The 11,755-nt window shown below is 38.8% G+C and overlaps 1 protein-coding gene across 1 annotated transcript; it reads right to left on the bottom strand.

Annotated features, from left to right (window-relative positions):
• On the bottom strand, positions 1–10,695 carry kgd4 (alpha-ketoglutarate dehydrogenase subunit 4). The gene is made up of 4 exons (XM_073048202.1): positions 10,570–10,695; positions 5,740–5,803; positions 2,264–2,451; positions 1–989 (listed from the first exon to the last, which is right to left on the bottom strand). Exons 1-4 carry the CDS (start codon positions 10,618–10,620, stop codon positions 972–974), a joined length of 321 nt encoding a protein of 106 aa, XP_072904303.1. The 5' UTR covers positions 10,621–10,695; the 3' UTR covers positions 1–971.
• Between the last annotated feature and the right edge of the window lie 1,060 nt (positions 10,696–11,755).

Raw genomic sequence — 11,755 nt, 5'->3', positions numbered from 1 at the left:
TGTGATTTATGTCATTTTAATAATTCCTTAATTTGTACTGATATTTTTGTTGGACAAATATATTTAGCAGTAAAAGTACATTATGCAGCTTATATGTACAATAGTGCTTTTACTTCCTGCCTCCCTCTTCCCCACCATCACACATTAAAAGTATATTTCAGTTTTGCACTCAGTTGCTGGACACTTTCACAATCTCACATGCACCTGGTGGCAACATCCTTTTAAGTATTATGTACACAATCTAAATCTTCTATTTTGCTATTTGTCACATTATTGTGCTACAAATCTTTATTCAAATATAGTTTAATTCTGCTGTTGGACTCCATAATTTACTACTTCATTTAGCAAAAAAATAGCAACACCTGGCAAAAGTAGGATTTTAAGCAGAGTTAGGCACTTAAACATTTAAATTGACCATTGACAATATGCCAAGTAAATAGATCACTGGGTTCACTGGTGGAGCAAATAGCATTTTTTTGGATATATCATGATACACACATTATTGAAAAAATGTATTTCAAATTCTCTACCTAACTTATAAAAACAATTGTATGAAATTATATTAAAATGTTTGAAAACTAGCACTGTGTTATATGTGTATTTGACACCAGGCAATTAAAATATAGTTTGGAAGAATTATAATTTGGAAGGTATTCATGCACAAAATAATTTGCTTACTGAATTTTAATAACAAAGCAGTATAAATACTTGTAACTTCACCAAATCTTTCCTATGAAATTCACTGAACACAATTAGGGGAATACATCAGGATATTTCTACTTTATAAATTGTGACAACTCTTCACTGTTTATTGAATATTTCAATATGTACATTCATTCTGAGGGCTTGTCATCTGTCCAGTGGTATAAAGTCCTTCAAAAGTTTGTAATTGTATCCACAGCTTTGAAATGAACAGAATCAGTAAACGGTTGAAACACCCACTGATGGATGACAGAAATAAGCCACTGATCCTACTCAGGTCCACCACGCTGTAAAACAAAGTTACAGTAAATTTGCTGTTCAATGTAGTCAAACTATATAAAACTAAATACTCAACTTGATAATTGAATCAGTTCCAATCCCACTCTGAAATTTTATCCAATCCAAGTAAAATACAAATGGAACACAGGCTGATTGCTGGCAATACAGGAGGAAGCCAAACAGAAATATGACAGTTTTAAAATTAGTGTAGATTATTCAAGTCAATTTCAGTATTAGATTGTGGAACTAGAAGAGTAGAAAAGACCAACTTACTTTGGTCTTTTATTTCAAAAAGTTTAATTAAACTGCAACATCATTTAACATTGAGAAGCAGAACCTAGCCAAAATGTTAATATAACCGAGATAATCAATTTCCTAAAATGCATACACCAATATATTCAAACTGCAAATTATATTTAAATCATCGTGCAATGAAGAAAGCCTTAATTATTCTTCTTAGACACTTCCACAATAATACTTGTTGATTTCCCTGTGAGATTCATATTTTTATACTTATTACACACTTATATTAGAGAACTAAAAATTGGAATCATTTAAAAGACTACTGATATGCAAAGGTCAGATTGTGATTATTGGAATTTAAATTCTATGATAAAATATAGATAATATGGTATATTTTGTACATAGTATCAAAAGCTTGATAAAGCGCCAATTAAGAGAGCCTAGTTCCAAAGGGAAGCATTTGTTATTGAAGGAAATGTAGTTACTTGGATAGAGGAAAGGGAGAGCCAATGAAAACTAAGTGTAAATGCTGATTTCTGCTATTTATGTTATAGCTTCAGCAGCAACTTAACGTTCAATTGCATTCTGCTGGTGAACTGTCCACCGCTTTCAACAGGTTTTTGGAGATAAAACCCAGTTTTCTTTTAAGGCAAGAATATTTACGAGTAATCATCTGAAATACGCTGAAATTATTCTAGAATCTACAGAGTCACTTTTGAGGACTCTTTCCAACTTATGTTCTCAGTATTATTTTTTATTTGCACTGTTTGTCTTCTTTTGCACATTGGTATTTGTTAATCATTGTCTAATTATGTATAGTTTTTTGTAAAATCTTATTGTATTTCTTTTTTCTTGTAAATGCCTGCAAGAAAATGAATAGTATATTGTATCGTATATGTACTTTGATAAAATAAATTTTCATTAAACTATCTCCCCTACATACTTCACTTAAGTATTTTAATCTAATTACAATATGTAGACCTTACACTATAGTCAACAATAGACTGTTAATTATTTTATCGAGAATGTGCATACCCACCTGAATGTACTCCATTTCTTCGTTTGACACTGGTAGTCTTTTGTATTTCTGTGGTAGACCTCTCACTATTTCTATAGTGTCACGTTTGCTAGACAATTGGCTAACAGTGGGAGCACGTGAAGAACTTGAACTTGTTGTTGGTTGCTGTCCTTGGATTGATATAGACATTGATTTGAGAGCTTCACGCACTATAAAGTGAAAACGAGAATACAATCAAAGTCATTAATAAAACCACCATTAAGCACTAGACTTCCTCTCTACAACAATTTAAGGTGGGGGGGGGGATATATGGGAGGCAGGGTTTAAGGGTTGGCACAACATTGTGGGCTGAAGGGCCTGTACTGTGCTGTACATGTTCTAAAACGGGAGAAAAAGTGGCCAAACAACACAGACGAAGTGCTGAAGGAACTCAGCAGGCCAGGCCCGAAACGTCGACTGTACTTTTTTCTATAGATGATGCCTTTCCTGGTGAGTTCCTTCAGCATCTTGTGTGTGTTGCTTGGATTTCCAGCATCTGCAGATTTTCTCCTGTTTGTGAAAAAAAGTGGCCAGTTTATTACAGGCTAATATATTTTTTTATTTATATTGTATCTGTGAACAGATTGTCATGGATGTAATCTGTATAGGGCCAAAGTTTTTTTTGCCAAGTTCAGCTTTCTAAACACAGCATCTAACCCTATTACCAGAAGCTTCTAGATTACTAGTATTAAAAAGTATCTGGAAAAAAATCACGTGGGTGAAGTCACCCAAAAGACAAAGAAATAGTATAAATCATGAGAGAAGTTCAGGTTTATTAGGAATAGTCCAGGAACATCAAGAAGCATGACAGAAATACAGGTGAATTAGAATCCATTCCTCTGCCTTCGATTTCTATGGCTTCTGTGTATGCCTTTTTAGTATATAAGAATTGCACGTGTTTTGGAAATCCTTAGTGTTTTAGAAATGGTTTGTAATTTGGAAATCTTTTATAAGGTAGAAATTCTCTGTGTGTTTTAAATGTGTTTTAAGAATGTTGTTTGAATTTAGCTATGTATCACTGAAAATAAATTAACTGCATTTAAACTACTTGTTAGCTAGAAGCATCTTCTCCTCGGTGGGGAGGGGGGGACTTACTATTCAAATAGTGGGTATTGGCAGTTAAACTTGCTGTGGAGGATAAACTGCAGAAGTGAACTAGCTTCTGAAAATTGGGTAGTTATAGTATAACCTTCCTTTAATGAGGGTACCTGTAGCTATTTATATCGATAGGGTTTAAGGCAGGGGGGTCACGGGCCAGATTGAGCAAAATGCAGCTTCATGCGGGCCGGATCAGTCGGACGCGTGCGAACGCAGCTTTCGTTGCCTCCGTTTTTTCAGCCTGCTCTCATGTGTCTCAGTCTCTGCTATAACTACAAAGTGTTTCACTTTACAAATTCCGTTTCTTATGAAGAAGACTGCCGAGCAAGACTGCCGAATAAACACTAAAAACCCTGAAAACCTGGTACCTGAATAAACTCAGCATTAGCCATATCATATGCCATAGGCGCTTCGATTACTGGGGCCAGCTTTAATAGTAATTAGATATTATCTCGCGGGCCAAAGATAATTCCACCGTGGGCCGGATTTGGCCCGTGGGCCTTGAGTTTGACATATATGGTTTAAGGTATTCATTTGAGTTTAGAACTTTGGGGTCAGCAAACCCAATGCAGATTGACCACCTTGAATCCGGCAATCAGTAATTTGGTTCCACTGCTGCTGCAGACATAATTTTCGCCAGCTTAATTTCAAATTATCCGCCTCACCTTGCCAACCTGTCACCACTGTTTTGTGGCACCACTTGCAGAATCAGCTACTGGCACCATCTTTAAAAGAAGCAAGTTATTCCTCTGTTTTATTCTGCATTTATTTTTATAGCCTGTGCTTATTTAGACCCAGCCATGTTTTCATTAAATAAAGGAAGTGCTCTTGTGGTGTAAAGCACAAACACTATAAATTAGCTATACAAGATAAGGTGGAAGTTCTGAAAAAACTCAACAGTGTCTGTGAAAAGCTATGTAACTTGTATAACATTAGCTCTTCCACAGTTTATGATAAATAAAAAAACAAAAAGAAAAGTTGCTCCAGTTCTTTACTGTCAGCAAAACAAAATTTGAAGTGTTTATTTACCTAATCCTAACTTAACCATGCAAAATGCACTCAGGTAATACCAAATGAATGTTTATTTCCTAATGGCCACTTAGCTTTTATATCCAGATCTTACAACATTAAAAGAAACTCAAAATCATTAAACCATAGAATGGAAGTCATATAGCCATGATTAAAGCTCTGCAAATTTCCAAGAATTATACAAAATATGTCCACATAACCTGTGGAAATACATCTACATAATAAATGTTGCAACAGGACATTGAGTTGGAGATGAACACCTGTAGTTATAATCAAGTCCTATCCTTCAATGAATTACCATTTATATTAATGCCTTGGCCCTCAGTTACTAACCATTAAGGGCTTGCAGATGGACTCGTTATGGAGGATAATGGGACAACAGCAGCAGCAACAACAACCCAGCTTGTGGCACCACAGTGAACACTGTTGCACAGAGGACATAGGGGTGGAGGTGGGGGAGTGGGGACATTACAGCTTTGGAGACCGACAGAAGTATAGGATTCTATTCTAAGTAGCGTATACTCCTTTTCATTATCTGCAAAGGAGTCTCTAGGTTGGTATGTTGTCTTCCTGGTGCTAGGATTAAGGATATCTTGCTTGTAGGATATTATGAAAGGGAGGATGAATAGCCTGAGATCGTGGTACTCACAGGTACCAATGATTTAGGCAGGAGAAGGGATGAGGTCCTGTAATGTGAGTCTAGGGAACTATGCAATCATTTAATGAACAGGACCTCAAAGGCTGCCTATGGAACATTTCCAGTGTTACAAGCTAGTGAGTACAGAAAGAGAAGGATAGGTTAGATGAATACATGGGATGGTGCAGGAAGATAGGCTTTATGTTCCTTGATCATTGGGACTCCTTCTGTTCAAGCAGGATGGGTTGCACTTTAACCATAGTAGCACCAGCATTCTAATATTCCCTCCTTTGGCTAGGTGTTGTTTCCTGTACCCCCCGCCCCCCACCACAAGTTTGGTAATAATGTCCTGATTTTTCCACTTTCCAATACTGAACATATTAGGTAAATACTGTTCAAACACGAGGAAATCTGCAGATGCTGGAAATTCAAACAACAACACACACAAAATGCTGGTGGAACACAGCAGGCCAGGCAGCATCTATAGGGAGAAGCGCTGTCGACATTTCGGGCCGAGACGTCGACAGCGCTTCTCCCTATAGATGCTGCCTGGCCTGCTGTGTTCCACCAGGTAAATACTGTTAATAGATTACAAGTTTTAAAGCAGTAAAACTTGGATAACATGGGTTAAAACCTTAACTTATTATCTTTCTTCTCTGTAAATGATCAGAAAGCTTTACTGAGCTACACTTACCATCAGGTCGAGGGAAGGCTTTTCTATCTGGGAATTTAATTAATCGCTGATGTGGTTTCACAACCTACAAAGAAATTTTAAAAGGAAAAAAAATAAGTACATATTTTCCTAGTCACTCCAGTTGTTCAATCCTCAGAAGAGCTCCAACGAACATTTAGAACTTTGAAACGAATTCTCTTAATTGATTATTTTGGGGTGAATAGTATGTAAATACCAACATTGATTTTGATACCTCCACTATACATCTTATACACGATGGCATAAATAGCTGATGATCCATCAACAGACTTCTCAAGTTTTGAAAAGGATTCACCTTTTACTGGTAGCTTTTAATCCTAGCTACCAAAGTTTTTTTTTCAAATTGCTTTTAGCATTTGGGAATTTGGTTTGAAAATTACAAATTTATAAAACAGTGTTCTATTATCTAACAAGCAGGTCAGGAGCACACACTTGTAGTATAGTGTGTAGTTCTGATTGCCCAGCTACAGGAAAGATGTGACTGAGATGGAAGTGGTGAAGATTCACAAGCATGTTATCAAGATTGGAAGGGCTGAGTTATGAGGAGGTGCTGGACAGGCTGAGATTTCCTCCATGGAGTGCAGGGGTGACATCATAGATGTGTATAAAATTATGATAGTATGTAGATAAGGTGGTTACAGTCTTTATTCCAGAGTAGGGAGTCTAAAACTGGAGGACACAGATTTAAGAAGGACTTGAGGGGAAGTTGTTTCATGCAGAGTTGGTAGTTATATGTAAAGAGCAGTCAGAGGAAGCTGCAATGATGGTACAACTGTTTAAAAGACATTTAGATAGGTGCATGAATAGATGAAGTTTAGAAAGCCATGGACCAAATGGCCTATTTCAATGACACTTCCAAAAAATGATGTATCTGTACCCCTATATCTCTCTGTTTACAACACACTCCAGGGCCCTATCACTTACTGTGAATGTCCTGCTCTGATTTAACTGACCATAATACAAAACCTTTCAACTGTCCCAGTTAAATTCCATCTGCCATTTCTTGGTTCACTTCCCCAGTTCATTTAGATCCTGTTGCAATCTTAAATAGTATTCTTCACTGATGACTCCACCGCCAATTTTGTTGTCATCTGCTAATTTACTAACTGTGTAAATAACATTGACATCAATTTTAATAATATTGATTGTAAACAACAGTGGATACAGCACCGAACCTCGCAGAACACCTCTGGTCACAGGCTTCCAATCTGAATAATCACTCCAATATCATCACCTGACTAAGCCAATTTTGTTCCAGTTGGCTAGCTCACCGTTTTGTACAGCTGCAACATGACATCCCAATCCTTGTACTCAATACCTCAGACTATGAAAACAAACTGTCTTCTTCGCTACCCTTATCAAGGGGCCAAGGACTTGTATCTCAAGACTCTCCCCAAAACTTGATGCAAGTTCTTTCAGTGCAAGGTGGTACCAATGGACAGATGTTCACTGCCACATACAAAGGTGTTCTGGGATATACTAAAGCTACATGAACTGCTACAAGGGCTCTAAGAAAAGACACTTTATGGGCCCTCCTGCCATACAAATGGAACAGTATGTTGGGTACAATGAATAATAATAGATGAATATATTTGCAAATCTTTTACTCTCTCTACATGGTAATCTTTTCCCTTGACAGAGCTCAGAATAGAGTATTTCTTGTGGGTATTTGGTGTCAGCAACCCAAATGATACATGTGTTGTGCAGAGCTGACCAGGTACCATAAGCCTCACTGCTCAGGATATTAACCTGGGAGAGATCACTGACATTGGTTCACCTATCCTTCCAGTTGAAATGGAGTATTGTGTAGAGAACTCAATAATGTAGCAGTATTCTAAATTTTCTAAATTATACTTGCTTGCATAATGGAACCACAGTTGAAAGGGGACACATGATCACTATATAGTTTTAACATTACTAATTACTTTACCAAAATTTGATTCTGGGCTTTACTTGTGAGTTAGGTGCTGCAGTTGGAGCAACATTATAACTCCAATAATGAGGAAGATCTAGCACCTACTGTCCTTTGATGAGAGATAGCCCAAAAAAGTCCGAAAGCTCTCTAGTAATCATGTACCATTTCTTTGCAAAGGAGGAGAATTGAGGTTGGGTACAAATCAAAAGTGACAAATTTGTTGTTTGAAATTCAGAAGCTACGTTTCTGTGGCAGAATTGACAAGAATTTGACCAAGCCACCAAACAGTACCCATCTGTGAGCTTGATTGGCTGCTCCAAGAAATAATTTGGTTACTAAGATTTGTGTTTTGGTTTTACTTAACCATAATTACCAGGCATGATTTACAGAGGGTTATTTGAAGGGCTAAGAGAGAATTTCAAATGAGGTTGGAGGCAACATCAGATGTACGACAACTCTGGCAAGACATTACCTCCTCAAAGCGAAACCCAATAGCATGAATGGCAGCAATGCTTCTCTACCAGATGAACTCAACACCTTTTATACCCACTTTGAAAGGGAGAAAACAACTACAGCTGTGAAGACTCCTGCTGCACCTGATGACCTTGTGATCTCTGTCTCAGAAGCCGATGTTAGGCTGTCTTTGAAGAGAGTGAACCATTGCAAGGCGGAAGGTCCCAATGGAGTACCTGGTAAGACTCTGAAAACCTGTGCCAACCAACTGGCGGGAGTATTCAAGGACAGTTTCATCTTCCCACTACTACAGGTGGAAGTTCTCATTTGCTTCAAAAAGGCAACAATTATACCAGAGCCTAAGAAGCATAATGTGAGCTGCCCTAATGACTATCGCCTGGTAGACCTCACATCTACAGTGATGAAATGCTTTGAGAGGTTGGTCATGACTAGACTGAACTCATCCCTCAGCAAGGACCTGGACCCATAGCAAATTGCTTATCGCCACAATAGGTCAACAGCAGAAGCAATCTCAATGGCTCATCACATGGGTTTAGACCATCTGGACAACGCAAACACCTATGTCAGGATGCTGTTCATCGACTATAGCTCAGCATTTAATACCATCATTCCCACAATCCTGATTAAGAGGTTACAGAACCTGGGCCTCTGTACCTCCCTCTGCAATTGGGTCCGCAACTTCCTAACCAGAAGACCACAATCTGTGCGGATTGGTAAAAACATCTCCTCCTCGTTGACAATCAACACTGGTGCACCTCAGGGGTGTGTGCTTAGCCCACTGCTCTACTCTCTATATACTCATGACTGTGTGGCTGGGCGTAGCTCAAATACCATCGATAAATTTGCTGATGATACAACCATTGTTGGTAGAATCTCAGATGGAGATGAGAGGGCATACAGGAGTGAGATATACCAGCTAGTGGAATGATGCCACAGCAACAACGTGCCACTCAATGTCAGTAAGATGAAAGAGCTGATTGTGGACTTCAGGAAGGGTAAGACGAAGGAACACTTACCAATCCTCATAGAGGGATCAGAAATGGAGAGAGTGAGCAGTTTCAAGTTCCTGGGTGTCAAGATCTCTGAGGTTAGGACCTGGTCCCAACATATCGATGCAGTTATAAAGAAGGTAGGACACCGACTATACTTCATTTGGAGTTTATCAACAAATACACTCAAAATCTTCTATAGATGTACCATGGAGAGCATTCTGACAGGCTGCATCACAGTCTGGTGTGGAGGGGCTACTGCACAGGACTGAAAGAAGCTGCAGAAGATTGTAAATCTAGTCAGCTCCACCTTGAGTACTAGCCTACAAAGTACCCAGGGCATCTTCAAGAAGCGTTCATTATTAAGGACCTCCAGCACCCAGGGCACGTCCTTTTCTCACTGTTACCATCAGGTAGGAGGTAAATTAGGCTGAAGGCACACACTCAGCGATTCAGGAACAGCTTCTACCCCTCTGCCATCCGATTCCTAAATGGATATTGAACCCTTGAACACTACCTCACTTTTAAAAATATATATTATTTTTGTTTTTGCACGATTTTTAATTTATTCAATGTACGTATACTGTAATTTATTTATTATTATTCCTTTTCTTTTATATTATGTATTGCATTGAAACTGCTGCTGTCAAGTTAACAAATTTCACAACATATGCCGGTAATAATAAACCCGATTCTGATTCCCATTCTGAGATTCAACAAAATCACTCTTGCCTCTTGAGTCATAAATTGCAATCCCTGTATAAAAAGTGATCACATAATCTAATAATGTCTCATTGCACTGAGAAAGTGGTGCAATATCAGCGGAGCTGTAGTTTAGTGAGACGTTAAACAGCGATGGTCAGGTGGATGTAAATGACACATAATATCCTGATGAAAGGTCTCGGCCCGAAACGTCAATTATTCGTTTTCCTTCATAGATTCTGCTTGATCCGCTGAGTTCCTTCAGCATTTTGTGTGTGTTGCTCCAGATTTCCAGGATCTGTATTCGCTCTTGTCCCCATCTCTATCGATTTGCATTGCACTGATTCTGTAATTGCAGTAACTTGCGACCGATTAACGGTGAGTCCAACAGGCCTGGGACACTCGGGCGCCCTTCAATTAATTCAGGTCAATCAGTGGCACTTGCTACACCAACCCACTTTCTGTTCTCCTTCGCCTTGTCTCCCGCTCTATGGTCACGGAGACCGCCGGGCCAGTGGAGGAGCCGAGAGATCTCCCACGAGTGCTTCCCATTACGTCACCTGTCCTGCAAGGACAAACTCAAGGATAGCCGCGGAAAGGACGCGAACGCCCGCAGCTTCATTTCAGGGTCACCATGCGTTGTTTTCCTCCCCTCTCTTATTTCTCAGTGAAACAATGAGCGTCAGAACCTGAACACAACAACACCGGGAAAAGTGCGACTTCCACACTTACCCGAACGGCTCGACTAACGGCAGCCATCTTAGATCCCCAGCTGTTCCCCATAGCGACGTTGTTCAGTACGCACTTCCGATAGGCTGAGCCAATCAGTCACGTGCGCACGTCCCAGAGGCGGAAGTCCGTCTGAGCGCTGGGTACGTAACAGCCAGGTTCTGGTTCAGTGGTAGCAGTGAGTTCCCAAATCAGTCGAGCGCAGTCGTCTGTGAAAATTAGGATTTGGAAGTATTCATACAACCCAGAGCAAGTGAAGTCTAAACACATAACGTCCACAACTAACCTTATAAAGGTTGGATCGTAGACCTGTACATTTATAAAGTACTTTATTAGTATCTATGTCTTATGGGCAATAATGTACTTAATCAAGTGCAGTCGCTATTGCAAGAAACGTGGTATTCAAACAACTTATAATAACTACATCATTATGTGCCGTGTCGTATGACGTGGGTGATCATGGTCTTTCCGAGACCATAGTTGTTCTTGGCAATTTTTTCTACAGAAGTGGTTTGCATAGCCTTCTGTGCATTGTCTTTGCAAGACGGATGACCCCAGCCATCATCACCACTCAGATTTCCCTGTGGGAAATATTTTGCAAGTCTAAATCAGTTTACTCCAAACTATTAAAAATCAACTACTATTATCGAGCTGTTTTATCACAGATAAACAGCCTTGTGACCTTATTGATTTCTACATGGTTGACACTTTCCTACTGGTGGTAGATTCCGTAACATGGAGTTAGTATTGTGGAATCCCCAAGAATGTGATAAAAGGTAATGGGCTATTGTAAGCTTATAACGTTGGACAAAGAGGTTGCTCCATTCTTCCAACACCATAATTCGCTTTTCTTTGCCAATTTTTTTTGTCAGATTTAGTATTTGCTATATTTTATTTGCTTTCTTGGAATTAATGTTTTGTATGCATTGGTAAAATATAAATTATCTGCATAGAATATAATTAAAATTCACAATTTCAGCTTAATATTAAAGTATCAGTAGAGACAAATATCCTGATAAGACTAGAGTTCAAATCCATTTATGAAGGTTGGGAGAAGGGCTTTAAAAATCAAGTGCAGTTTTGGAATAAATGAGCCTCTGGGAATAAATTAATAAATGGAATCAGTCATCAATGTTAAATTGAATAATAGACAATTTTAGCTTATATGCAGGATTCAGTCCAAAAAGTA

Source organism: Hemitrygon akajei, chromosome 6 (assembly GCF_048418815.1).
Source record: "Hemitrygon akajei chromosome 6, sHemAka1.3, whole genome shotgun sequence".
Taxonomy (NCBI): Eukaryota; Metazoa; Chordata; class Chondrichthyes; order Myliobatiformes; family Dasyatidae; genus Hemitrygon; species Hemitrygon akajei.
The sequence above is the reverse complement of the archived record's forward strand: the minus strand, read 5'-3'. Positions and strand labels throughout refer to the sequence as shown.

Excerpts from the sequence above, each read along its gene's own strand:
- kgd4 (XM_073048202.1), bottom strand. The coding sequence starts at position 10,620 with ATGGGGAACAGCTGGGGATCTAAGATGGCTGCCGTTAGTCGAGCCGTT. Across the intron at positions 5,804-10,569 it reads CCGTTAGTCGAGCCGTTCGG|GTTGTGAAACCACATCAGCG; the intron begins GTAAGTGTGGAA and ends ATTTCTTTGTAG. Across the intron at positions 2,452-5,739 it reads AGCCTTCCCTCGACCTGATG|TGCGTGAAGCTCTCAAATCA; the intron begins GTAAGTGTAGCT and ends TTCACTTTATAG.